This window comes from Limanda limanda, chromosome 9 (genome assembly GCF_963576545.1).
Source record: "Limanda limanda chromosome 9, fLimLim1.1, whole genome shotgun sequence".
Lineage (NCBI taxonomy): Eukaryota > Metazoa > Chordata > Actinopteri > Pleuronectiformes > Pleuronectidae > Limanda > Limanda limanda.
In genome coordinates, this window is record NC_083644.1 from 8,669,118 (window position 1) to 8,697,095 (window position 27,978).

At 43.3% G+C, this 27,978-nt stretch overlaps 2 protein-coding genes across 3 annotated transcripts; one reads left to right on the top strand and one right to left on the bottom strand.

The window, feature by feature from the left end:
• The first annotated feature begins 686 nt into the window (after positions 1–686).
• tprb (translocated promoter region b, nuclear basket protein) lies at positions 687–19,996 on the top strand. Its single transcript, XM_061078194.1, has 51 exons — positions 687–837; positions 1,592–1,696; positions 1,794–1,867; positions 1,990–2,086; positions 2,174–2,277; positions 2,368–2,532; positions 2,751–2,843; positions 2,944–3,024; positions 3,163–3,250; positions 3,362–3,502; positions 3,647–3,750; positions 3,993–4,190; positions 4,291–4,398; positions 4,517–4,743; positions 4,921–5,084; positions 5,231–5,373; positions 5,909–6,057; positions 6,181–6,343; positions 6,509–6,643; positions 7,030–7,170; positions 7,719–7,887; positions 8,398–8,564; positions 8,887–9,039; positions 9,212–9,328; positions 9,414–9,617; positions 9,802–9,989; positions 10,158–10,305; positions 10,696–10,833; positions 10,941–11,072; positions 11,208–11,338; positions 11,433–11,643; positions 11,799–11,945; positions 12,044–12,242; positions 12,334–12,527; positions 12,719–12,795; positions 12,976–13,172; positions 13,344–13,640; positions 13,898–14,043; positions 14,147–14,227; positions 14,665–14,853; positions 14,965–15,120; positions 15,997–16,090; positions 16,829–16,947; positions 17,207–17,266; positions 17,375–17,463; positions 17,767–17,876; positions 17,982–18,080; positions 18,247–18,403; positions 18,683–18,786; positions 18,897–19,004; positions 19,935–19,996. Exons 1-51 carry the CDS (start codon positions 687–689, stop codon positions 19,994–19,996), a joined length of 7,074 nt encoding a protein of 2,357 aa, XP_060934177.1.
• prg4b (proteoglycan 4b) lies at positions 19,716–27,371 on the bottom strand. Of its 2 annotated transcripts, XM_061078189.1 has the most exons (14): positions 27,100–27,371; positions 26,891–26,969; positions 26,494–26,610; positions 26,153–26,275; positions 25,513–25,572; positions 24,618–24,677; positions 24,330–24,533; positions 23,033–24,160; positions 22,795–22,881; positions 22,567–22,703; positions 22,253–22,409; positions 21,755–21,862; positions 21,324–21,452; positions 19,716–20,256 (listed from the first exon to the last, which is right to left on the bottom strand). In XM_061078189.1, exons 2-14 carry the CDS (start codon positions 26,955–26,957, stop codon positions 20,150–20,152), a joined length of 2,484 nt encoding a protein of 827 aa, XP_060934172.1. In that variant the 5' UTR covers positions 26,958–26,969; positions 27,100–27,371; the 3' UTR covers positions 19,716–20,149. The 2 variants fall into 2 exon arrangements, with proteins under 2 accessions (XP_060934172.1, XP_060934173.1); XM_061078190.1 differs by lacking the exon at positions 25,513–25,572.
• Between the last annotated feature and the right edge of the window lie 607 nt (positions 27,372–27,978).

A 27,978-nucleotide genomic window follows, 5' to 3' on the forward strand; every position in this document is an offset into this window, starting at 1 on the left:
ACTCATTACAAAGCTTCCTCCATTTTTTAAACCAGTATGAATTTCTGGTAGAGAATTCTAAAGGCATTTTAATATATTTCATTTTAGCCTGAAATACATTTTAGGAGAGTTTGAGTTACAAAATATATGTGTGATTGTAAAACTAGTGTGAATTCGTCGTTATGTTGTTAAACCCTCATACATTCCCAGTTCTATTATATAGAACAGGACATTAATGAGCGTGTTACTGTATACGATGCAGTCAGAGCGCCCCCTGCTGGACAAATGTGAAAACACAGTTTCTAACTTTGCAAATGATTCCTTGTTGTCAGTTTGCTTTGATTTGATTCCTATAATCTCTTTGACTGTTGCAAAGATTAAAGATGTATACGATCTGAAGAACATACAAGAGAGTGCTGTTGACCTGAACAGATCTATTAGTCTGTTGTGACAGTGACAGCGCCACCTGCTGTCAAAAAGGAAACAAGCCTCGTTTTACAACTTTAAATCCGTTTAACCATTGACCTTATCTTTAGCCCTCCACAAAAAACAACTCCCTCTTTAATCTTATTTTTGGGGGGTTCCAAACCTGAAGTCCACCTGAAAAGCACCCAAAAAAAACTACATCTCCCACAATGCACCGGGAGGCCTTTGAAAACACAAACCCCACAGTCTGCGCATGCTTGCAGTTGCTGTCCGGGGTAAAAATGGCGGCACTGTTGCTGCAGGAGTTGGGCGACTCTGAGATTTCTAAAATACCCAAATCGGTCCAGAACAAGCTGGAGAGGATTCTGTCGGACCAGCAGTATGAGGTGGATTCTCTGAAGGCCCAGCAGGAGCAGTTCCGGGTGGATAACGGTGAGCTAGCTCGGGTTATTCAGCCGGTCCGTGCCGGTCCGTGCTAAGAGTGGGGGGTTCCACTCGGCGTGACAGCGTGTTGTTTGAACAGAGCTAAAGTTTGAGTTAATCTTTAGTGTTTTAAACGCACGTGTACATCAACCCTCACATGTTCAGTAGCTTTATACGTCTCTTAATAAGTGGTAAACGTGTGTTAGCTGCTTTGGCTACAACGACGTGAAGCTAACTGATGCTAACGTGACAGCACAATCATCTACTGGGCTACTTTAACAAGATTTAGCTTAGCTGAGTAAAATACCCACGAATAAGAAACTTATTAAAACACTTATAAGATGTTGATCAAGTAAATCACCAAAGTGTGAGACTGTTGTTTCTGCCTCATGGACTCGGAGGACACACAGGTTACTGTATAACCGTCATACTCGTACCGTTTAATATTTATCCCTGCACGTATTGGACTCTCCACTTCTTTGCACTATTGTTGTAGGTTGTAAGAATGATAACTGATGCAAGTGAGTGTTCAAATGTAATATTTCATATATATTTCTTACTGTACAGATCCTATTTATTTACATTTTCACTTTAATATGCACAATGCTCTGCACTTTTACTGCCTTTTTTTTTTTTTGCACTTCTGGTTAGACGCTTAACTGCATTTCGTTGTGTAAGTACTTGTACTGTGCAAATGACAATAAAGTTGAATCTAATCTAATCAAATGTAATATTCATGTCTTTGTTGACTTTCCTCCTTCAGAGCAACACTTCTTTGAAAAGGTGAAACAGCTGGCCCACTGTCAGGAGGAGTTCCGGTCCCAGACTCAAGAGCATCTGAAACTCAAAGATGTGTCGACTAAGCTTGGTAAGAGGGAACTCATCGCAATATCTTAACTGACTTAACCCAACTTACTCTAGAGTGAATTCAATTTACTTCATAATATTGTGTGTCTCTCTTCCAGAGGAGGATCTCAAAACGGAGCGTGAGAAGAACAGTGAATATGAGGCTGTCCAAGAGAGGCTGTCGTCCGAGCAGGTGAAATAGTGACACAAATTTAAATCGTGTTTTTAATTGAATGGGTGTTTGAACTGGCTTTTCAGCACACCATTTGTAAACTGGTAATCTATATGGTTCTATAAATGTGGTTTTCATTTCAGACTCTGCTGTCGAAAGCCAAAGAGGACCTCGAGGCAGAAAAGCGAGATCTTGTGCGAACTCTGGAAAGGAGATCGTTGGAAGTGGAGCATGTGAATGGTACCAACATTGTTTCAGTCTTTTGCTTGTATAAACTAACCATTACTTTGACAGGGGCACTTGAGTTATTTTCTGTTGCTCCACCAGATGACTTGAGGCAGCTCAATGATAAGCTGGTGGAAGTCAACACCTCTAAGATGTCCTTGCAGATGAAGCTAGATGAGCTTGAAGCTGCCGAAGTCAACATTAAAGTGAGATACACATATATCTTTATCTTACATTGATTGTCTTTAAAACACCTTTGTCTGCAGAGGTTAATTGTACTTGGTTGGTCGTTACAGTACAAGGAGAAGCGAATGGAACAAGAGAAGGAGCTTCTGCATGGCCAGACATCTTGGCTCAATGAGGAGTTGAAGGCAAAGAGTGAGGAGCTTCTCTCTCTCTCCAGACAGAAGGGAAACAAGATCCTGGACTTGAAATGTTCCCTGGAGAACAAAGAAGATGAGGCAAGTCTCTTTTCTTTATTTACATAAAGTTGATTTGTCTTTACACTACTAACAAGCACTGTGCTAATGATCACAATAGTCAATTTGTGAAACTGCATCAAGTTATAGAGCTTGTGTGTGTGTGGATACTAGTTTACTCTCTTAAATCATTGCCCTCATGTCATGGTCATCTTTTTTTAAAAGCTTAATTAATTCCCTTTGTTTTTTTTTATTTCCAGTTGAACCGACTCCAAGACCAAATGGTTAGTTTGAAGACTTCAAATGAAAATCTTCAGAGACAGAGCGAGGACATGATCAGCAAACTGAAAGACGTATGTGGTATTTCTTACAGCCTACCTCGATTCTTCAGAGTGTTTTGTATTTATTGTTTCTCTCTGTTAAGTTTAATAATTGAATCTTTACTCATTTCAGGCCAAGGAACAACAAGCCAATGTGGAGGAGAAGTTCAGAAATGAGTTGAATGCCAACATTAAGCTCTCCAATTTATATAAGGTATGTTTACGTGCGTCACAACGAGCCTGGATGGTCCAGTCATGCATACAAACATAACATGTGCTCCCAGCTCAGCACATTTATTTAATCTGTGGCTTTATTATGAATGTTGATATTCAGAATGACTTGTACTTTCAGGGTGCGGCTGCAGATGCTGAGGCAAAAAGTGAAGAGTTGAGTCTGGCTGTGGAGGAGCTGCATAAACTGTTAAAGGATGCTGGAGAAGGTGTGAGGCCTCAACAGAATAACCACAACTACTACTCACAGATCATCACTTTACTACAGATCATGTACTTTAATTTTTCCTGGTTTGAATATGCTTTCTTTTCTCCCACAGCCAACAAGGTCCTTGAGGAGAAGTTACAGGAGAGTAGTGGAGCCACAGACAAGGCTGTCGCTGAACTAAATGAGAGGATCCAGAGTCTAGAGAAAGAGCTGGATAACGCCAATGATCTGCTGTCGAGCTCTAAACTTAGAGGTCTGTTTTTCTTAACAGTTTTACAGTCTGGACATATAAACAAGTCCATGACATAGTTTCAATCTTGACTTTAAAATAAGCCAACCCAAAGAGATTTTTATGGAAATAATGACCTGCGATGTGTCCTCTCCTTTTTCTGTCCAGGCCCACTCGGAACATCATCTATGCTGACAGAAGAGCAAATGACAACAATGTCTCCAACAGCTGCTACTGTGTCCAAGATCAAACCTGGTGTGAAGCTGACTGAGGTAGGCGCAGCTTCATTTCACTATTTATTAAAGATTTAAATGTCAGCAGTAATCGTAGTAGAACTTGGAAATGGGCTGGAGAGGATGGATTGTAAGAAATAGATTAAAGGTCCTGGGAAGTGCCACAAAAAGCTTCCCAGTATCATGGTTAAAGGTGTTACTTCTGAATTTGGATATACATAATACATTTTTTTTCTTGTGGGCTATGCTATTTTCTTATGATATGTAATCTGTGTTATCAGTTGTATACTGCCTATGTGGAGAGCCAGGAGCAGCTGCAGTTGGAGCGCCTTGAGAACAAACGAGTCAACAAGTACCTGGATGACATCGTGCAGGAAGTGGAGGCCAAAGGGCCAATTCTCAAACGGCAACGGGATGAGCACGAGCGCATGCAGAAGTCAGTGACCAGTCTGTCTGCCAAACTGGAGCAGGCTGTCAAGGTGCATAATCCATGGATAATCTATTTTGTACTACATCAACACTTTTTTTAATTTTAAGTGGCTAATCAATGTTTGCATGTTTGTGTTTTCTTTAATTCAGGAGGTGCACCGCCTGCAGAGGGAGGCTGATGAGGCCAACAAGCATTCTTCAGTCCTAGAACGGGACAACCAGAGATGGGAAAGGCAGCTGTCTGATATGGCTCAGCAGGTGGGTTCATTTCCTTCTTCCATCTTTTTACTTGTTTTTTTTTAGATATTGAACATTTAAGTTCTCTCATTTCTCCAAATGTATTATTTTTTAGATTCATGTTTGTCTTTTCTTCCAGGTACGTGTGCTGCTCATCGAGCTTGAAGAGGCTCGTGGAAACCATGTTGTTCTCGAGGAGGATGTGAGCTCAGCCGACATCAGCAGCACGTCAGAGGTGATCAGCCAACATCTGGTGACCTTCCGCGGTGTGGAGGAGCTTCAGAAGCAAAACCAACGTCTTCTGGTCGCCCTCAGGGAGCTCAGTGATGCCCAAGAGAAAGAGGAGTTTGAGGCGACTGTCGGCAGGTGTGTACAAATTAGTTTTCTTTTTGTTCCAACCAAATACATGAAGCTTACCGAGAGGGACAAATTAGAACAAATGACATACTGTCTTTAACATTTGGTACAAAACACAAATATTGTTTTTTCTGTCTCTAGCATCAGATTCTTGATTCACTCATTATCTCCCTTGTAACGTTTCAGACATGGGGAGCTGGAGCAGAGTTTGGGGAAGGCTCAGGTGGAGCTGGAGTCCCTGAAGGAGCAGCGCAGTCAGCACAATAAAATGACAGAGTCCATCGTGAGGCAGAGGGACATGTACCGTGTGATGCTGGCTCAGGCAACCGGAGTGAGCTTTCCTCAGCAAGGTAACACTGACGAGAAGTAAATGGGCTGAACTGTAATTGACACAGCACAGGAACAACAGGAACATCCACACGTAGCAGCTTCTGTTATGGTGCCAAGAAATTCAAAGTAGTTGGGAATTTCTAAGCATTTTTTTCCCCCTTTTAAGATGCACCACCCGAGGATTTCTCCCTGACCTCCACGCCTCGACGCTCACCTGCAGCCACTCCCACTACAGGAACACCCACTGCTCTTGTCTCCATGGCAACAGAGTCTACTGAAGCTCTGGAGGCCAAGGCTGCCCTGCGACAGGTCAGTGCTACATTTAAACCGTGATGTGTTCACAATTAATACTGGTCATTTTTATTCTTCCAAATCTGATTGTTATTGTTGCTCAGTTTACTGTGAAGCCAAAGTACATTTTTCTGTTAATCATATAACAACAAAGCTAAATGTTGTAGATTTGTATTTATACAAATGTCCCCCATAGCAACCACCTCCTGCACCCTGAGCTTTCTCATGAATGCCACTAGAGGGCAATACGTCTATGTTGAGAAATCTGCATTTATTTCTTTGACTTTATTGGTCAATGATAAGAAAATAAGAGTGAAGGCAGGTTATTCTAGAAATGAACACAAAAAATGGGGAAGTAATTTACGTGAAAGGGAAAAGTGTCTAGTGGAAAGAAATCAGAATGTGTATTTCACTGTTCAGCCACGATGTGAATGGCCCTACAGTTACAGATTTCGGTTTCAGTGAACAGTGATGACTGACTATTAACTTTTGGTATGATGCAGAAACGGCTCTTGCTGTGTTGATAGAAAATAATATCTCTTTGGATCTGCAGTTGCAGGAGGTGTTTACCTCTTATAAAAAGGAGCGTTTGGAGAGTGACAAGGTGTCGACTGTGCAGAGCGAGAAGTTCCAAGAGCAGCTCTCTGACCTCCGCTCCCAGAATGCCAAAATATCCACGCAGTTGGAGTTTGCCTCCAAAAGGTAAGTTTGAAAAATGTGAGCAGGAACAACACTGATGTAAATTGCTTTGGGGAAGTGAAGCAAAAGTTTTTCATCTCCGAGAGAGCATAGATCCCTAAAAGTGACCTATCTCTACAACGCCAGGTATGAGATGCTTCAGGACAACGTTGAGGGCTACAGGAAGGAGATTGCCTCCCTACGAGAGAAAGAACAGAAGATGATTGCTGCTACACAGAAGCAGGAGCAGACTATCCACATTTTGAATGAGGATCTGAGAGCTGCCAAAGAGAAACTCTCCATGGCGGAGGTTTGTCTTTATTCCACCATCCTTTTGCCTTTTCAAGTTGTTTTATATGGCTGTGTCTGATTTCCTGGGAATTTTATCATCACTCCGGGGAATTGTAGCAGGGGATTTGAGAGTGTTCAAAAACAATCTGTCAAAAGTAATTGCTTATCTGCTCCTGTGTCTTAGGGCTGCGCTGAAGGCCTGCGTAAGGAGAGAGACTTGCTGAAGTTGGTGGAGTCCAGAATGATACAGGAGAAGGAAACAATCCAGAGTCAACAACAGAGCCAGACTATGCTGCTGACCAACCTCCAGACTATCCAGGTAATCTAAGAGTGTAAATTCTGGTTTCTTGGACATTTTTCAAGAACCTTTTAATAATCTTCCCCCCAAGCTCTCTTTCTGAGGCCTGTATGAAGTGTACCTTGTCTGATCCCCTTTTTTAAATTTACTTCACTAGTCCAAAATAACTATTTTCTGACACATGTCATAAGAGCAAGCCTTAAGTCTTTTGTCTGCCGTCAGCAAATATAAGTAAACATTTAAGAAAAGTTGGTTTTAGAGGACTCAAAACAAGTAGAAAATATAAATAGTACACCTGACAGGGAATGGAATAAGAGGGAATGGTTTGGGCTAAATGAAGTTTCCTGCAGCTCATTCTCTCATTCAGACAAACATAGTTCATGCTGTTAACTGATGTGTTGTTCTAGGCGACTCTTGAGCGTTCAGAGACCGACACACGCCAGCGTCTTGACACCCAGTTGGAGAAGCAGGAACGAGAGATCTCCCAACTGCAGAAGCGGCTGGAGAACGAGGTGGAGCAGCGCCACATGCTCAGCAGAAACCAAGAAGTAAGCCTTGATTTACTGATTTATTGTAACAGATTTTGGTACAACTTAAAAATTGTAGGTCTTGTAGTACCTTCAGAGATGGGATTATTTATCTGTACTTTTAGTTTAATTTTTTAACTTAAAAATTGTAGGTCTTGTAGTACCTTCAGAGATGGGATTATTTATCTGTACTTTTAGTTTAATTTTTTAACTTAAAAATTGTAGGTCTTGTAGTACCTTCAGAGATGGGATTATTTATCTGTACTTTTAGTTTAATTTTTTAAATGGTATGGGATCAGTGGTCAAACATCATCTAAACAAGTTTATCCACACCACAGTTAAAGCCTTTTAAAAAGTTTCGGTTTGCCCTGTTCAGGCATCAGCATAAGATGAACATTTCAGATGTTTCCACGGAAGACTTAAACTTAGTTTATGCGTGATGGAAGAAGTCTCCCTAGATATCCTCGCTCCATCTTCCTTCAAGCAAATAAGCACGGATATCAAAGGGGGTAGAGAATTCAAATGTCTGGTTAGTGGATTTCTCAATGTCCCTGATTTCTCACGCACAGATCCAGTTAATGGAGACAAAGAGGCAAGTGGAGACGCAGGTCGCTCTATACCAGAAGACCAAAGAGCTGCTGAGTGCTGCTGAGTTGGAGCTCAACTCCCTCCGGCTGCAGCAAGGCAGCAGCGAAGCACATCATCCCCTGAGCTGCCCCTCCACACCCATCACCAGAGGTTGGCACAAACACGCACCCACTCACTAAAGAAAATATAACCACACAATGCACATATGAATCCATACATGTATTCGCTCCAAAATATTTTGTAATTCTCAGGGTTATGTCTTTGAAAGCTAAATCCTTTATTACTGCTTGTAAATGTATTGTCTGTGTTATAATTGTTCACTATTATTACCATTTACGAGCTAGTTTGCAGTTAAGGGAAGATAATAAAGCTCATGGAATTGTACAGGTCCTGTCTTATTGCATTTTAGTAACCAAGTTTTAAAATTGGCTCACATTTTTTCATATACTCATTTACTCGTGTTTTTCTAACAGTTTATATAACTCAAGATTCAGTCAAAAAAAAGAAGCCCAAGTTAGGTCATATTTTCTTTGGGTATCCAGCCTAGCTTCATAACTATGTAATGGTGTTTTATTAGTGCGTCCTTTCTCTGTAATGATAGCACATTAATTGCACTGTTGTCAAACTGCATCACTCACGAATGCTGCTGATTGTTTCCAGGCCTGCAGGTATCAGATCAAGACAGAGAGCACCTTCAGGGCCGCCTGAGGTTGGCTGAGAGCCGCGTGGAGGAGCTGGCAGAGAGCCTGAAGGCAGTCACCTCCAGCATGGAGCAGTACAGAGCCATGGCTCAGAGCCTGGAGGAGTCCCTGGATAAAGAGAAGAAGGTGCAAAACAAACACTGTCTGTCATTGTGTGACCTCGTAAATCCAATTGACTGCAAGCACATAAAAAGTAGATTTAAAAATTGTATGGGTGCTGTAGGAGGCTGGTAAATATATGTTACAACCCAGGTATTGATCTGACAGTAAAGTTTTTCCTGGACAAAGTCAGCGTTAAGATTGTTGCCTTGTTGAAGTAAATGTAATCCAGTATGTTAATTACATGTTTATCAGTTAGTCATGAACGATTTTAGCATTTTAAACAGTTAATATTGCACATTGGGAAATTTTGCTGATTATTGTTTTTTTTAAATTTGCAAATGTCCAGGTAACTGAGCAGGCACGCTCATCCATTGAAGCCAATATGAAGGAGGCTGAGAATCGGCACCGAAAGATTGAGGAGAAGCTTCTTGAAGCAGAGAAAGAGAAGCAATGCGTAGAAGAGCAGAAGAAGATAGCTCTGGCTTCACTGGAGGAACAGGTAAAGTGATGTCCAATATTAAGTTTCCCACCTTTTGTTCAAAGTTTTCTTAAATGTTTGTGACATTTTTCAATCACCATATTTGAATTTTGAGCCTTTTTGTTGATTTAAAAATATAACATTTTACTTTCCATTGAAAATCGTTAATCTTTGTGTGTGTATCTCTTGTAAGATAAACAATCTAAGGAAAGGTTTAAGCAACGCTCAGGCATCTCAGCAGGCGGCACTACAGCGAGTAGCACTGGCTGAAGCTCAGCAGCAGAAGGCGGTTCAGGACAGCCAGGAGCATGTAAGCACCTTTTAATAAAGATGTGATGTGTATTATCATGGAAACAAATCATTTTTTATCTAAAGTTTCCTTTCCCATCTCCAAGGCTAAGCTGGCAGCAGAAGCACAGGATAAATATGAGCGGGAGATGATGCTGCATGCAGCAGACGTGGAGAGTCTGCAGGCTGCAAAGGCTCAGGCGCGGCAGGCCGTCGAACTCAAACACCAGTTGGAAGAGAAAGTACAGAGGGTCGGCACTGAGCTCCTGGAGGCCAGAATCTCCTGGGAGGAGCAGGAAAAGATCCTCAAGGTTGGTTACAGTGTATAATTCGAGTTAACTTTGCGTTTACAAATAATCTTTGGCACGGTGCAATCCTAACAAAATAATTTGTTTCAGGGCCAAATATCATATATTTTAATGTGCAAGGCTTATTTTATCATATTTCCCATTTGCCTATTTTTGATGGAAGTTTATTTATTTCCTTATCATATAGGAGGAAATGACAAAGATTGAGAGTCGCTTTGAGGAACTGCAGAGACAGAATGTTCTCCTGCATGAGCAGATCCAGGCAATGAGCAGCAAGATGGCTGAAAGCTTGCAGCGTGCTGCCAGCGAGAGTACTATGAACATTTCCCTGAGTGAAGAGGGCAAATCTCAAGACCAAGTGCTTGAGATTCTCAGGTAATGCAGCTTAAATCACACGTGTGAATGAACCTGTCAGACAAAAATATCCAACTACATTAAAGAACAAACATCCTGTAGAAATGTAGCCCCATTTGACAACTGGTCACATTTCTGGTCTATTTTCTTCTTCTAAATTTTGGCACCTTGTTTTGTTCTAAATCTCAGGTTTGTGCGTCGGGAGAAGGAGATCGCAGAATCCCGTTATGAGGTTGCCCAAGGTGAGACTCTGCGTCATCGGCTGAGGGTGGAGCACCTGGAACGAGAGCTGAAGGAGATGCAGGACAGCTTGAGTGCTGCAAGGGACAGGATGCAGGTGTGTCTTTATTCCTGTCAACACTCATTTCAACACACACTTACCAGTAATGATGCTTATAACAGCTGCTGGTCTTAAACAAGGTTAAAGTGGTGCATTGCAGATTGGCAGACTGTCAGTTTGGTATGCAGTTCACTCTTTTCAACTAAGAATTTATTCTGTGTGTTTTCTTTACTCATTTCTTTTATTAGAATTCTTTTCCTATGTGTTTTTCAATAATGTGTGCAGCAAACTTAGTCTTTTTTAAAATGATTCCATTTCCAACAACAGGAAGGTCAAATAAATCTTACCTAAGGATTAAGACTCATTTAAATATATCTAACCTGGCCACTATAATTAATACATAGATTTACCCAATATGACTAAAATCCCAATGATGATATGACTCAGGTGACAGCAAAGAGTCTGGCTCAGCACGACGAGCTGATGAACAAGACAGAAACGATGAGCATCCTGATGGAGACCAACAAGATGCTGAGAGGGGAAAAGGAAAAGTTGGAGCAGGAGCTGCAACAAACCCAAGCTAAGGTATCAGTTCCATTTTATTCAGAGATTCCTTTACATTGCGGTTTTCCGATAATATACTGGGTGAACCTCCAAATAGACTTGGTTTCAGCTCGTCTTCCGTGTTTCAGTTGCAGAAGCTGGAGTCAGACCTCCTGCCAATGCAGCAGGCCAACTCTGAGCTGAGTGAGAAGAGTGGCATGCTGCAGGCGGAGAAGAAGATCCTAGAAGAGGAGATCAAGCGCTGGAAAGCTCGAACGCAGGTCAGTCAAAATACTAAACTGATTGTCAGGCCAATGTGAAAGGTGAAATTTACCATTCTCCATTAGAAAAGCATTTAATCTCATTGATGACAATTATTTTCTTATTAACACTAAGTCCACTTTTTGTTCTTCTAGAATTTGGTGAGTCAACAGAAAGATTCCGACCCAGAGGAGTACAAGCGTCTGCACTCTGAGAAGGAGACACAACTCAAACGCATCCAGCAGCTCTTTGAGGAGACTATCAGACTTAAAGCAGATGCGTCCAGGTATGGGATAATGAATGTCACAACAACATGTCACACAAAATTTCTGTTCCACCTTTCTTTTTAATTTTCCAACTCTTTCAATTTCTCTAAATAGGAGCAGTAACTTGACAACTACCCTACAAGGCCAGATACAGAACTTGCGTGACACTATGGGTAAGATAACTGATGAGCGCAATTCGCTGAAGATGGATGTGGATACCAAGAACCAGGAGATCCTGGAGAAGAATCGAACCATCACGCAGGTCAAGAAGATCGGGCGTCGCTACAAGACTCAATATGATGAACTCAAGGTGGATCATGACAAGGTGAGAGCTCAGCAGCTGTTGTCAGCACAGCCTTAGTCTTTAGACCAAAGCATTTAAAAAGTGCATGTATCTTTTACTCCATCTTGAACAGTTGAACAACAGCATCTTTTCTGTGCTGTTTTAAACATGTCAACCCTTCATGCTGTTTCCTCCAGATGGTTGCTGAGGCCGCAGCAGGTCCCTCCCAAGAAGAAGAGGCTCGTCAGGCGTCAGTTCAGGAACTCCAGAGCCTCAGAGATTCTCTAAACCAGGCTGAAGCCAAGACCAAAGAGCTGGAAGGACAGCTGGAGAACATAAACAAGGTTAAACCTAACAAACACGCTTTTCTTAGTCTTTCACAAGTTCCCTTTTTTACATTCATATGATTATTTGTGTCCCATCTTTTTTGGCTTTTCCACAGGTGGTCACAGAGCGCGAGACTGAAGTGCGTAACACCCAGGAACAGTCGTCCAGAATGCAGACAGAGCTGACCAGGCTGAGGCAGGATTTGCAGGATAAGACTTCACAGGAGGACACGCTGAGGCAGCAGATGACCAACAAAGAGGAGAAGACCAGAAAGGCTCTTGTTTATGCCAGACAGAGGATCAACCAGCTCACTGGTGAGACTTTGTCCTTTAACCATTGGGCCTTCTGATATTTTGCCATTGCTTGTTTTTTCGGGGTTGAGTTCACACACAAATTTCTGTCCAGGCTCCAAAGACTCGCTGCAGAAGGAAAATGATGAGCTAAAGCAGCAGCGTGAGGAGCTGGAGGTTCGAGTGAGCGCTCTCAAGTCCCAATACGATGGTCGCCTGAGTCGGCAGGAGAGAGAACTGAGAGACCTGCGAGGTCAACAGGAGCGACAAGAGCAGAGAGATGAGCCAGCTGAGGCAGGTCCTAGCAAGGTGAGAGCCCGCTTCGAAGTTTTCACAAGACAGATATTTTCGAATTAACCTCCCGAAAAAGTTACTACCAGTTTCAAATCTACCTGAACTTTTAAGGCTGTTTATAGAGCCATAGACTGTTCTTAGCATAAAGAGTTTGGTGGTACAATAACTTTGCAGCTTGACCATAATGACTCCATCCTGATTTTCAGACCCAGGAGCAGCAGCAGAGGAGCACAGAGCAGAGGCAGATCAGTCTGAAGACGACTCCAGCTGCAGACAGGGGCAGGTAAGACTCCCAACCACTGAAACTACTGCAGTGAAACATGGACAGAGAGAAATTAATCTACCACATGTTTCCGACGGTTCTGTGATGTTCGCGAGTACAACTCCTTTGACTTGTTCAAGTTTTACCTGAATCACTTGTGCATAAGAGGAATCTGTACTCATTGATCTTTCCCTGTGTCAGTGCCAGCACCTCTGAAACTCCAACTGCCAACATTAAGCCAACGCCTGTAGTTGCAACAGGCGGCAAGCAGCCGGTCAACCCGGGGAACAAACCCACTCCAAGAGCAAGCATCAGGCCTATGCTCACTCCAGCGACTGTACCCACACCAACACCCACAGCTACAGTCATGCCCACCTCTCAGGTGGAGACCCAGGAAGGTAAGTCGACCACTCTAATCAGCCAAATAACTGTTGTCCCGAGATATTTGCCTCAGTTCGATTAAAAGCACGACCAATTCGTTCCCACTCAGTGAAGAAAGCTCGGTAAATTTTTCAGTAAACTTTGCGTCAACTTTATGTGAATCTCCTTTCCACTGAATTTCTCTACAGCCATCCAGTCTACTGAAGGCCCACCAGTGGAGCATGTGACCGTGTACGGCAGCGCCAGTGGCTCTGTGCGCTCGTCCAGCCCCAATGTCCAGACGTCTATGGCCAGCCCCATGTTGAATGTTCAGCAGACACAGACACAGACACAGACGACGGCGTTTGTTCAACCAACACAGCAACAGAGCGTGAGCCATGCAGAGCCAGCCAATCAGGAGCCACCACTTCTGGTCATTGAGGCCACGCCCAGTTCACAGGTGGAATGGCCTTCGACTTCCTCCACCTCATCTATGTTTGGAGCTGGTGAGAAGCTTTACTTATTAAAAATGAGTAATCTATTTGTAAGTCGTAGTGCTGTGTTTTGGGTTGGTACAAGGAGAAGAGATGAACATTTTAAAATTAGTTTTAAATCCACAAAACCCCAGTGTTTTTAGAGATGTTAATTTGAGCCACATTTATTTATTTGCTCAGTTTTATTGTTCTTCATCTCTTTTTATTTTGGGCATTTGGAGTATCACTGTGAGGGAGAAGACTGAATAATATCCATCAATTATCTCCAGTTTCAGGAACTTCCTCCATGTCCAAGAGGCCTCGAGAGGAGGAGGAGAGCAGCAGCATGGTCACTGACACAGAAGCCCCCCCGGAGGACACCCCCAGGGCCCCTATACCCAAGAAGCTACGCATCATCCAGAGAGTGGGTCCAGAGGTGAGGGAGCCGGTCACACAGAACCCTGTTGGACAACAGACATTTTCCTTGTTGTTGATGATGTGAAAGGAATTGGTGCGGCTCTGACAATTTTCTCCCCCAGGAGGAGGTGCTGGTTGAAGACAGTGCTGAGGCTGAAGGCGTCGTGCCAACAGACAGTCAAGACAGTGCAGAGGCAAGTCAGGTTGGTCAGAGAGAGAATACCATTTTCCTAGATGTGAAATGTATTTCAATCCCTCATCTTATTTTGATGCTGAGAAAGAAAGCAGATAAGGACAGTGTTGTCAACCGGAGTCTTTGCAGTAATAAAACTGTCAAACCTTAATTATCATCCTCACGGCTCCTGTTGTTTCTAGATGTTTAATGGATCATCAGTCACAGTTTTCTTTTTATTTCCTAGAGAGGATAAATATGGTGCAAGTTTTTCCATGTGTTTTGTTCATGCTGGTCCTGGCCCACTGCAAGTTTTTTACCATAATGCGATCTCTATAGCTAATCCTCATGGTGAACTCTTGTTACCACATGTAGGACATTATGTTATATGTAAGTCAACAATTAAAGGCAGGAAAAGTTTTTAATATTCATGATAAATGATGTGAATGTCTGTTGCACACCCTGCAGACGGAGGAGTTTCAAGCACTGGAGGAAGGAGAGGACAGCGCAGCCTCCCAGTCCATGACTTTGGACCAAGAGATGACCCTGACGCAAAGTGACACCCCCGACCAGCTGTCACAGGAAGTTATCGTCATAATAACAGACACTGAGAGTGAAGAGGAGCAGGAAGAGGAGGATGAGGAGGAAGACGAGCAGGTAGAAAGTGTTTTTTTTAAGGCCAAAGCTGCATTAGACATTAGACACAGAATCTGTCTTTTAATAATGTCTTTGTCTCTTGCCTAATGTTTCTTTCACTGCGAATCGTAGGAATGCGATGAGGAGGAAGAGGAGGAAGATGAAGACGAGGAGGAAGAAGAGGAAGAGGATGAAGAGGAAGATGAGGGAGGGATGGGGGAGGAAGGAGAGGAAAGCAATGAGGGCAGCGGAGATGGCAACGAGGCCTATGAAGAAGATGACACAGAGGTTTGATTGCTTATGACATCCACAGACCTCTGTTACAACTCTGACCTTTTTACACGTCCTCACCCACACATGCCGTAAGCACATTACCCCCCCCCCCTTAATTGAACCCCTTTCCCACACAGAGGTTCACGTTCCCATTCCAGCTCACACACTCAGTTTTTCCACAGCGTCGCCCCCCTTTTAACTGTAACTAGAATTTTATCCCCGTGTCGTAACTCTCTGTCTGTGTGCAAGCTGTGAGTGTCGGCTCTGATTGTTTACTCTCTCACGCTGCACGTGGTTGCACATGTAGTGTGGGATGAGACAGTGTCTGCAAAGTGCAGCTAACAGTCTGTCACTTGTAATCTGCACCGGTGAAAGTTGTTCGACGTTGGGAATCTGCAAAAACACTGTGGTCCAGTGTGTTTTTCTGTTTTTTTGATATATATATATTATGAAGCATTATTTTCAGAGCATGACATTCTTGTGCTTTTTATCTATACAAACAAACGTAACTCTAACCATGCTTAATAGATCATTCTTACTTATTTAATTTATGCAGCTTTAAAGTTTTTCAGTGTTTGCAGGATTCTGTACAGTTACTCACATACTTGTATATATGGAAAGAATTAGGATTTTTAACTGTGTCCTTTTTGAACAGCATCTTTGTTCCCTATAGAGAGAAAATAAATCTGTGTCTGGTTTTCTGCCCTTTTATTCCTCGCGTCTTTACTGTGTTTGGAAAAGATCTCCTAACGCATTTTCTCTCATTTTAACCAGCTTGTGTTCTGTACATTTTTATTTGCCCCAATTAAACTTGTAAAAATTCACTAGTGGTCTTATTTCTTTTACCGTCCGGTTTCCTTTATTATTCCCCTTTGTCCTCTCCTTTCTCAGGGAGCTGACATCACAGACCCGGGCACGGAGACTGAGGAGAGTTTGGGGGCGTCTGACTCCACCCAGAGGCCAGCGGATTCCCAGACACCCAGCTGTAAGATCCAGGAAACGCTGTTAAACGCACATACGTACATCCACACGTTACTCACACGCTGTCCCGACATCCAATTAGTTATCTGACACTCGACACGATGACCGGGAAAGATGTAATATGTTGTCGTCTGTCTAAAAGGAAGCGTGGTGCAACTGTTTGCCAAAATACAGGTCATTTTCATGAAGGCTACAAAAGTGAAACTCATGATTCAAATCCTTTGGGTCTGTGTGTTGTAAGCCTGTATAGCTAATACATTGAAATTGATTTAATCCTAATTTAATAATATAATATAACAAAAGATCTGGATAGAATAAAGGCAAACTCAAAAGCAATTTTACTTAGCTAACAATGGCTTTTATAGACTGAATAGATGAAGGCTGGAGATGCAGCTTATAATAACTACTCTCTTAATTAATCTACCTATTTGATGTCAAACTAAAATCTTTCATCGTCCCAACATGTCAATCTGTCTCTTGTTATATTAGTCCATTATATATTTTTTACAATTTGACATGATCAAACTGATGTTCTCTCATTTCAAACATTTATCCTAATATTATGAAATGGTACATTTTTTTACCTTAAACATGATTTGTGCTTTTAAAATCTAAGAAGAATTTAATTAATAAGTATTGTGGGTTTTCATTGGTCTTTGATAAGTAGTCTTAGTGTTTACATTTCTGATCCAGTGTCTGTTCTCCAAGTTAGATTGACCTCTGTTCATCTGAACTCTTCTAGGGATGGAGATGTTTTCTGGTGTACCCACGCCCCCGTCGCCACGGAGACCAACGCAGCAGCTGCAAACCCGCCCGAACATCCACCCTGCCCCATCGTCAGAACTGGGACCACCTGCTCAGGTATGAAGGAAGAGTAATCTGTTGTGTAATAATAACAATGATGAGAATAATCACAGTAAAGAACATTATATAGTGATATTTTTGCATAATTTCACATACATTTTTTGTAAATTTGCTTTTCCTCCGGTTTTTCCAAATATAATCAGACCTCTAAATTAATCGGTCACCAGATAAATCGATCACTTACCTTAATCAACTCATTTCTGTAATCAAATAATTGTTCATTTTAAAAACAGTCTTTTAATGTCTGCATTTCCAGCGCCTGCCTGCTCGTCGTCAGTCAGTGGGCCGAGTCCCTCAGCTCACTCCCGGGGGACCGGTAAGATGTTTAACTCTCATCTGTAGTCTGAGAACATCATCAGACCTCAGTGTGAAACTTTTACTTTGTTCGTATCCCAACACCTCTTCACCGTCTGTTCCTCTGCAGCAGCACTTCTTCGACGACGACGACAGGATGGTTCCCAACACTCCCACTCTGGTGGTGCCGCACCGCGACGGGTTCGACCAGGCCGTCCAGTACGTCTCACACACATGAACACAGACCAGGAAGTCACAACTCTCAGGACACATTTAATGTATCATGGTTGTAACAAAACCTTTTTCTAATTTAATGACTTACTTATAGGTTATACTTTGATGTGTAATAAACCATTTTTGCATCTTTATTTTTTCTATATATCAGAATACATAATTTCCTCATGTTCATTCAGATATGTTTTGTCAGATTTTGTTATTCTTATTTGAAAAAAAAGGGAGAGAAGTTGAAATTCCATGTAACCGTTTTGCATTAAACGACTTCTGTGTGTGTGTGTTGATCAGTTCTCCACAGGTGGCCGGTGTGCCTCGCTTCCGGTTCGGCCCGTCGGACGACGTGCCCCAGACCAGCTCGTCTTCACACTCTGATCTTGGACAACTGGCATCACAAGGAGGTACATCACCGCTTTGTGTTGTATTAAGTAAGACAAAGATCAGATAACTGGAACTGAAAGAAGATATGATACTTGTTTTTAAAGCAAAACAATTCTTGTCTTCAGGTCTTGGGCTATACGAAAGCCCCTTGTTCCTCACAACTCATGAAGAAGAGTCTGGTGGACGTAGTGTTCCTACCACCCCACTGCAAGTTTCAGCCCCAGGTATCTGTCTGTCTGTCTGTCTGATATGAAGGGAGCAGCTCTCTCTTTATTAACAAACTCGGCATATTTCAGTGTCTGAAAACTGTTTGCACATTTTTCTATCAGGTGCCAAGAACCCGAATCATTGAGTGAATCCACATCTTGTTTTTCTCTCCTGTGATTCCAGTAACCATCTTCTCCGAGGCGGCTCAGTCTGACAGCAGTGAGCACGCCTCGCAGTCGGTTCCCATGGTGACCACGTCCACACCCGGCCTGGTGGTGCCAGGAGCAGCCGGCACAGGGGAGGACAGAGATGATGTCTTCCTGGAGCCTGACACTGATAGGTGAGACTCACTCCTCTTTGCTGTCTGTCAGCCGTGTTAAGTCTTTCACAGCTGTTCACAGACACTGACCTGAGACGGCAGCATCAAGTGTCTCTCCACTTGTCATCACTTTCCTTTTTCCACTGCCCCTATCTGTAGCTCCATCAACTATAAAACCTTCTTTAAGGCTATAAAAGATGCGTTTCAGGAATGTTTTGTTCACAGATGATTTTGCAGATTGCATTGCTTTGTGTTTTTATGTATTTATTAATGCTTTTGTGTTTCCTCTGTGTGTTCCAGGTCCGGTGCTGAAGCGTCGTCGGATCAGGTCGTGTCCCAGGGAGACATGGAGGAGCAGGCCGGCCCCCCCTCCACCAGCCAGGAGCCCTCCTCCAGCTCCGCAGGTACAGCGGAGCGTCATGACTCTGCAGCTGTGAATCTCTGTCGTGTAGTCTCCCTTTTTATTTAACTGTGATGTTCAGCTCTGATTGTCACATTGTGTTTTTGTATTCAGATACAAGCAGCGCACCGCAGAGACCCTCCCGACCCGGAACCAGCAGACAGCTGCAGCGCTGGCCGGAGAGCCGGGGCCGGACGAAGAGAGGAGGTAACACCTTCAAAAGTAAACACACCTGATTATTTACGGTTATTTACGTCTTAACTGGTGTAGCTTCAGTATATAATAAGTATCACGCATCACAAATGATATATAAACATTTGATAATGTCAATGATACTCTGACTGAAAAGTGAATGTTGTAGTTTAACAACACTGTGCCCAGACCTGTTGACTGTTAAAGAAATTCCCTGGTTTACTACAGGGCAGCAACTCACACTTTGTCCAGTCAGGGCTCAACCGTGTGATTTGCAAAGCTCTGAGTTCTCATGTTCCTCAGCTCGTCTTCAAATGCCAATTAAGTCAATATCCGTTGTATGTACGCTGCTTCAGTGGCTCCGAATGTTCCCATGAACTCTTGAGTTCATTGTTCAAGTGTGATGAGGGATCTTTGTAAGTTAGAAATCCAGAATCTGGTTGTATCACACTTGTCTGATTCTAACAAACAGGAGGCTTCCACACAGACTTTTACAACAACACTGATCTTTATTGTAAGTCAGAAGTTAAGTCCCAGATTGTCTAGAAGTTCTTGCATGAGTGAAAAGTGCAACTAAAGTAATTTAAACTAATCTCTCTGTCCCTCATTCTAATTGCAGTGTAACGTGTGTTTGGCTTTTTTTACATGTACGTGTTCACAAGATTAATTTCCTGCATCATGACTAACTGTGCAAACTAACCGTGTTTCATTTGAATTACAAGTCACAGGCTTTTATACACGTTGGTTTGTGAGTTTTTATTGTAGATTTAAAAAACACAGTACGTTCATTACAATGCAAATACAGATTTTTTTTTTTCACCGGTGTTACAGGCTTTGTTTGAAATAACATTTCATGTGAACAGGTCAGGCGTTTCCTTCTCGGGGATTTCCCGGCAGACGATTCGCCAGATGAAGCTCATCCGGAAACTTGACGACTGGACAACTCGTGTTTCCCTCCAGAAACGTCCCTCGTCCGCGTTCAGATTCTCGACTCGGTCCTGATAACCGTTCACGTGTTCTGAAGCCTGTTGTTTTTATGTTCTGCTTTTGTTTTTAATGTACTTGAAAAGTACCTTTTTTTTTGTAATTGTGCTCCATGCTGATGCGGTGGGTTTTAATAGGGATGTAATAAACGATAAGAAAGTTGGTGAGAAAAAACAAACAGTCTCTGGTTTTCATGTCCTTGGGCATTTGATGAAGTTGCTGCTCTGAGGGGAGACGCCGGCGGGCGCAGCCGCCATGACGGGACGGGAACCATCCAGACTCACGCTGTAGGATTTGGCTGCAAAAGAAGCAAAATGGTTATTAGATGAGTTCATTGTGAATTTTAAATTCATGAAGGGCACTTTGGATGCTTTTTTAAATACATGTGCCAGTTTCAATTTCGGTGAAAATGAATATCAAACAGTCCTGGCGATGGCGTTTTCGGGACATTAACTTGGGACAGTTTCTGGCGAGTGCAGGGTTTGAATTTTAAGAGGTGTGATGTGTCAGGAATGATTTAAAACACTCGACAGTAAAGCCGTCTGACATAATGCAAAAATAACACTTTAAACTCTGTAAAATCTTTATAAGGAACTATAGGATTGTTTAAAATATAGGGGACCTCGTGGGAGCAGAAACTTTTCTTGTGGTTTCTCCGTGATAAACCTTTATATGAATGGACACCTCCCTCAATGACCTTTCCATCTGTCTAATCCTCCACTCCACCCTAACACACACCCACACACACATGGTTTCTGTTAGACGTCCCAGACATGGAGGGAATGAAGTTAAATGTCTTTCAGGCTGAAACATGCAGGATGCACATTTAAATATAATGTACTCGGGTTTTAAACAATAATACAGTTTCTACTTCATTTCTGTAATTTGAGAGGCTTATATGGAAAGCAGTGTTTTTTTAATTAAGGGTTTGAGGTTTTGATCTGAAGTACACAGAGCTAAACTAACTTTTTCCACTAGGCTTTCCTTAACTCCAACAAGGAGGCTCTATTTTTTTGTTGGTTGGTTTATAAAAACTACTTGATGGATGAGCATGGAACTGGGTTGAAGGATACGCCCATTAAATGTTGAAGTTGCTTTAACATTGTAAGAGAAGGTGTTTTGCAACATTTTTTGTTTATTTTCTAAGAATAATTATTGGATCTTGCTGAAAAAAAGCCTGATATATATCTGCATTTTGATTCAGATCCAAATAAGAATCTATATTAACTGAATTCTAATGTGGTTTCACAAGTGGACTGATGGACCTTGAGTGCCTTCTCTTTCTGTGAAGATTTTACAGAACATATCTGTTGAGATGAGACCCAGTGGCTCCTTTACTGGTGTTGACTGTATGTGTTGTCTTACATCTGGAGAAGACGTAGTATTTGTATCCCTGTGGTTCCCTGGTGCTGGGCACGGACACAGCGGCTGTGATGGACGTGGGGAAACCTCTCCAGGACGTCCGGATGTTGATGACTGGGCCTAGAGCAGACACTGGAAACACATCAGTGTAAAACGAGTGAGGAAACCACAATGGGTGTCGCAGTGTTTTCCTCATCTCAAGTGTTTTGGCGTTGACAGAATCCTAACCCTGTGAATGTTACACATGCTGTTTGTTATTTACCACACTATTTGCAACATGGACCTTTCTGCCCTTTTCACCTTGTAAAAGCATGACTCACTGTTTCAGAGAACTGCACGTGCTGCCACACGGTCAACATGTTGATCTGTTCAAATACTCAGCAGAACACCCAGTGAGTCACCACAGTTACTGTTCTGCACATGATTTTTTATACCTGCTTGTCGAACCATCCGTACGCGGCCATTGTGCACGGGGTACTGGACTTTCTTGCCACATGATGGACTGGTGCCAAACTGGTATGAGTATTTCTGGACCTGCCCCCCTGAAAGAAACCAATAAGAATCTCAGAATCGGTTCAACAAAAAAGTATTTTTTACAAATAATTAGGGCTGGGCAAGTTAACTCGTTTTAATCGAGTTAACTCAAGTGATGAGTTAACTCGATTGTTTATCCGCCAATTATTTTCTTTTTTCCTGTTCTGCAGCAGTCAGCAACAGACTTTCACAAAATAAATGCCTGACTTTCACAATAAAACAATAAATAATCAAACCTGAGTTAATGCGAGATAAAATAATTAATCGAGTTAACTCATCACTTGAGTTAACTCGATTGAAACGAGTTAACTTGCCCAGCCCTACAAATAATAAAACATTTAACAAACTGAAACTAGTGTGTTGGTTAAATTAGTATGAAACCCAGCGACGGTCATCACCTCTCTTGAAGAAGTAGACGGACTCTGTCCTCCGGTTGTACTGAGGCACAGACAGAGCAGCAGTGATGTGGCCTCGCAGCCCGTCGAAGCCGGTTTCAATGACTTTAGGATAACCACTGTCCAAAGCATCATTGTCAAATCTCCAGTACTGAGATCCCTGCAAACATCACAACACCATGTGAGCACAAACCAAAATGTCAGACCTTGAGAATGTACCTTGAATTTGAAGCAGCAGAATACATGTATGACATCTTATAAATCCCCCAAATCCAACAAAAGCCCACGTTAACTCTGATTAGGGGAGAAAAGTTGACCTTGAACATGTATGTTTTGCCCTGACAGCTGCAGCGTGTGAACACAGTGTCAATGGGGGATGGGACTCCCCACACTTGTGTGATGCCTCTGGCCGGACCTGGCTCCCTGCGGCTGTTCAGGAGCCAGAAGTAGTGTCCTGTAAGAACAAATGTTAGGAATAAAACACATGAAAACATCATTTGATATTGTGTAGATCAGGGGTCAGCAGTGAGGACCGTGGCACTGACCTCTGAAAACCACCACCGTGCCGTTCCTCAGGGTGGTCACTGCACCCGGCGGGCGCCCGCTGCACAGGTTCGTATCGTTGCTGTCATCTGGAAAAAAAGGTATGATTGGATTGACGAGTAATAAGACTGCAAATAGTTGTGATAAAGGAGCATCTTTACATTTCTATCAAATTCATGTAAAACAGATTCCACACTGGAAACAGGACACTGGAACTGGAGTCTAATGATGAGTTCTCACCTGCCTGGTAGTCTCCTGGATTGTCTGGATGTTTGGGGGGGTATTTGACCAGAATTGGTTTAACTGGCAATGGCAAAGGTTTTCTCTGGGGTTGCTCTGTGGGTTTGGTTGTTTCGGGTTGCTCTGTGGGTTTGGTTGTTTCGGGTTGCTCGGTGGGTTTGGTTGTTTCGGGTTGCTCGGTGGGTTTGGTTGTTTCGGGTTGCTCGGTGGGTTTGGTTGTTTCGGGTTGCTCGGTGGGTTTGGTTGTTTCGGGTTGCTCGGTGGGTTTGGTTATTTCAGGTTGCTCGGTGGGTTTGGTCGGTTGGGTTTGCTCGGTGTGTTCGGACGGTTGGGGTTGCTCGGTGTGTTCGGACGGTTGGGGTTGCTCGGTGGGTTCGGACGGTTGGGGTTGCTCGGTGGGTTCGGACGGTTGGGGTTGCTCGGTGGGTTCGGACGGTTGGGTTTGCTCGGTGGGTTCGGACGGTTGGGGTTCCTCGGTGGGTTTGGTTGTTTCGGGTTGCTCGGTGGGTTCGGACAGTTGGGGTTGCTCGGTGGGTTCGGACGGTTGGGGTTGCTCGGTGGGTTCGGACGGTTGGGGTCTCTCGGTGGGTTCGGACGGTTGGGGTTGCTCGGTGGGTTCGGACGGTTGGGGTTCCTCGGTGGGTTCGGACGGTTGGGGTTGCTCGGTGGGTTCGGACGGTTGGGGTTCCTCGGTGGGTTTGGTTGTCGTCGGGGCATCGAGCTCTGTGGAAACACTGGTGGAGGGATCTTGAAGGCCCGGTGTTGAATCCTCTGAGCTGCTCTCAGTATTTAGTGGCTCAGGGTTGGAAGTGGTTTCGTCGGGGAAGGTGAACTGTGACGCAGCCACGATTGTGTCGTCCTCTGTGACTCCTGTAGATCCTGAAGCTGCTGTGGTGAAGGGAAGAGTTGTGACCTCTGGATTATCAGTGAAGGCTTCCGGCAGAGCTGTCGTCTGTGCTGCAGTAGAAACGTCGTCCTCCGGTTGGACGGCTCCCTGCCCTGATGTCTCCGGCTCCGGGCTGCTGGCTGTGGCAGGAACCTCAGTCTGGGCTGCAGAGGTTGGTGTCGGCTGGTCGGAGACCTGCTCTGTCGTGGCCTCAGCGAGGGTTGTTCCTGGATCACTGGAATCTGGAGGTGAACATGATTATCAAATGTTAGGTTTGAATTAGATTAGAATTACCCAGTTGTATCAAGACTTATGTCTCGAAATCAGAGGATATCATGTGAAAGAGTGGTGTTCATCCTCCAGTTCAGAGTTCAGAGACATGGAGCCTTGAGATGTGTTTCCTCTCCCTACCCGTGGGTTCATCGTCGGTCTGAGTCGTTTCTGTCTGAGAAATGACTGTGACCGTCTCGGGGGTGAAATCTTCAGTGTCCGGCTGCAGGGTGGGTTCAGTGGAGACGTGGTCCAGGGCATCAGCTGTGGACGACCCATAACCACTGGTGCCTTCTGGGACTGGACTGGTGTCCTCCAAGTCCGGAGGGAGCTGGTTGTTTGTATCTAGAGAGAAGAAAAGCTGTGTGAACCCACAGTCATAAAAACAACTGGAGAAAGAGCTTTGATAGATTTATCATCACTGCCCACCATCACTGGAGTCATCTGGCAGATATGAGGTAAGACCAACCAGAGGAGTTGAATCTTCATCTGTGACAAAACAAATCAACGTTCAGTTTCAACACCACTGTCTTTATTTCCCCTGTAAGTGTTGGTTACACATCCCTGAGGCTGTGGCTCTCCACATGGAAACATCACAACATGTCTTCCTCCTGAGAGAGAAGGTGACGAGGATGAAAGAAACTCCACCCTCTCGACTATTCCAGGCCAGCTCCTGAATTAAACCTATGGAGAAAGTGTTGTGTCATGGTTTCTTGGCTTGGTTTGGTGCTTTCCTCTCTTGGGACTGAGCCTGTGCCGGTAACCCTCCCACCCACTCATCACAACACTGCTGCCTTGTGTTTCTCTTGGCCTGAGCGCCTTGTTCTCTTGGCTTGTCCTGGTGAGACTCGGCCTCTGGAACGAACCACAACGACAGAGGTGCGGTGGTCGACGGTAAATGTCGTAAATCCTGTTAAATGAATCAGGCTCAGCTCATAATAATCAGTGATGATAATGTATCATGGGAAAGTAGAAAGGCAGTAGAGCACATACTAACCAATAATCCCCTTATAATCAAACCAGCTCCACCAAAATTCTCACACTTATATATCAGCCTGACTTTTTCCATCAGGATCTATGAATCGTTCTGTGTGAAATGAATCTCAAAAGGTTATGGAAAGGGAAAATGAAGTCCTGGATCTGCCCCTTGATCCAGATCCACACCAAAATTGAAATCCCTGACCCAGACTGCATCCTTCTGCCAGGTTTCATGATAACCAGCTCTGTAGTTTTTGTGTTATTTAGATTACAAACAAACAGAAATACAAAAGGTACTGGTAATAATATAATAAAATTACTATTTGAGTACATTTCAAATAGTCACCTGCTGTTATTTCCTCGCTGAACGTAGAAGGCTGCTCCTCTGGTCCCAGCAGAGGCGGCTCTGTGGGAATTTTTCATTAAATAATAAAGATTAGAGAGGCCTGAAAATTTTTCTCTTGAATCCTAAAAAACTGAAAACGTACAAAAAGATTTAATCCTGTTACCAAAAGATGTATACCTGGGGTTTTGTTATTGTTTACACTATCGCATGAACTAGTCTTCACCGGTGCTGTTGCACTGGCTGCTCCACTGATTTCCTCTGCAGGAATTACCGAGACAGAAAATATGGTCAAATGGAAACCAACGCATCGGTGCAGATATCATCGCACGCTTCTCCATGCTCATGGTGCAGATGAGAGAGGTGAGGGCTGATTTTAACATGCAGCCATGCTTTCACACGAGCATCCCTGGATCTGCTGGTCACATATCAAACGACCACCAAATGTCAACAGACGATGAATGACCAGACGATGAATGACCATACGATGAATGACCATACGATGAATGACCACTTAGTAATGACAGAAAATATTACGGTGATACCACAGAGGATGAAATGGCGAAGGGGGGATGTGTGGACGTGAACGTGCAGGAAGTGACAGGTGATGATGGTCATGCTGAACGAGCGGGACGAGTCTCACCCTCTGCATCACAGTGGCTCGTGTGATCTTCACAACACTGCTTGTACGTGGAGCAGTCAGAGTCACAGGTGCACCCCCGGCCTCTCTTGAAGGATTCTCCACATCGACCCTTACATGAGTTTTCTGTCGCACACAAACAAAACCGGGGGTTAACACACTGTACAATAAGACTACACAACGCTGAATACATTCATTACATTAATGAGTTATTCCAGGTTATAGTGTATGACACATTGCTCTCTTAGTAAAGCATGAGAATCACAATTTAACATCTGATCAGTAAAAGCTTGCACAAACACTAAAAAGATAGTTTTAATTATATCAGGAGAATAAAGACTCACTTGTGGTGCATTGAGATTCATAGTCGTCGCAGCACTCTCCATAAAGCAGGCAGGTGTAATCACACTGGCACATGTAACCCCTGTAGTACTCAGCACCGCATCGTCCTTTACAGCTCGCTGCAGAAAATCCATTAAAGGTCAAATGACACCCACACTTTTAAACGTTCCATTATATTTTTCTCCAATAACAAAGTCTCCGAGAGGGAACGGTCCATTATTCCACCAGAGTGGGTCGACCCTCTGCTCTATCATTATTTGCAGGGTAAACATGAACGAGTGACAGCTCAGCAAACACACTACACCAGGAAATTGCTTCATTAAAAACAACTTGCTTCGTGTTTGTGACTCACACAACACAAGAAAATACACTTTTAGAATATTCCCAAGTTCTACTCACTCTGAGCTGCACTAAGTGTGAAGGCACATGCCAACAAAACACCGGCACAAAGCAAAGTGGAAGACATCTTCAGTTCAACCTGTAAAATGATACAAAAAACATAATAAATGCATCAGATCTTTGTGTCAGTGGCAGATTTATGTAAATCCTGTGAGATCATATATAGAACTTTACTTTCAGGTTAAGAGAGAACATGACAAGTATCTTACCTCTGTCTGCTGCTGCTGCTGCTGCTGAAGTTCAGACTCCTGCTGCTTTTAAAAGCCTGTGAGAGACCGGCCGACTGGACGTCCCTTTGATTGGCGAATCCGGTCTAATTAAAAGTTGTGGTGAGCTCACAGGCTGGATAGGGAGGATCCTCCCGTCCAGACCATATAGGTCCAGACATCATGGTTCCCCGCAAACAGCTGGAGGCAGATCAACACACATCTGTGCCAGGCAGACGGCTGACCTCACACACGTCTGGGCGAAAGCAAAAGTGAGTGTGACCTGTTAGTCACACGTGGGCGGACGAGACACATTAAAATCATCATAGGCAAATCAGGACCATGTCGAACAACTTAGCTACAGTCAGTGGTTAATTTTTAATGTGATACGTCGTCATACATGAGAACAACCAGTGCTGGGAAAAGTATTTTTTTTAGTAAAATTGGCAATACCAGACTAGGTAACCACAATTACACAATTAAATATTGTATTCAAAATGTTATTTGTATAAGAGTGCGTTAGCAAAATGAAATTAAATGACCAAAATTGAGTTGTCTAGGTCATAACATTTCCTGATATCGTATAAACTGTTCATGTAAATAAAATCTTAATCTTTAAAGTTGTAGCTGTGAAATAAATGTGTGAGAGTTAAATTATTGTCCCTGAAATGTTGTGAAGTAGAAATAAAAGCCTTTTTCACCACTGTGAAGGACATTGTTTGTAATGAGCCATAAATGTGGGTTTAACTGTATTTGAGGTTTCTCAGTACTTTCCACGTGGTTTATAGTCAGTCAGTTTACATGCACTGAAGTAACCTGCCCACTGTTCCCTCAGCAGTGACCTTACAGCACAGTGACAACTTGTTCGAGGACAGTTTGTCC

Excerpts from the sequence above, each read along its gene's own strand:
- tprb (XM_061078194.1), top strand. The coding sequence starts at position 687 with ATGGCGGCACTGTTGCTGCAGGAGTTGGGCGACTCTGAGATTTCTAAA. Across the intron at positions 4,399-4,516 it reads TGTCTGATATGGCTCAGCAG|GTACGTGTGCTGCTCATCGA; the intron begins GTGGGTTCATTT and ends CTTTTCTTCCAG. Across the intron at positions 10,306-10,695 it reads CTGCAAGGGACAGGATGCAG|GTGACAGCAAAGAGTCTGGC; the intron begins GTGTGTCTTTAT and ends GATATGACTCAG.
- prg4b (XM_061078189.1), bottom strand. The coding sequence starts at position 26,957 with ATGTCTTCCACTTTGCTTTGTGCCGGTGTTTTGTTGGCATGTGCCTTC. Across the intron at positions 26,276-26,493 it reads TGAATCTCAATGCACCACAA|AAAACTCATGTAAGGGTCGA; the intron begins GTGAGTCTTTAT and ends TGTGTGCGACAG. Across the intron at positions 22,410-22,566 it reads GCAAAACATACATGTTCAAG|GGATCTCAGTACTGGAGATT; the intron begins GTCAACTTTTCT and ends TGATGTTTGCAG.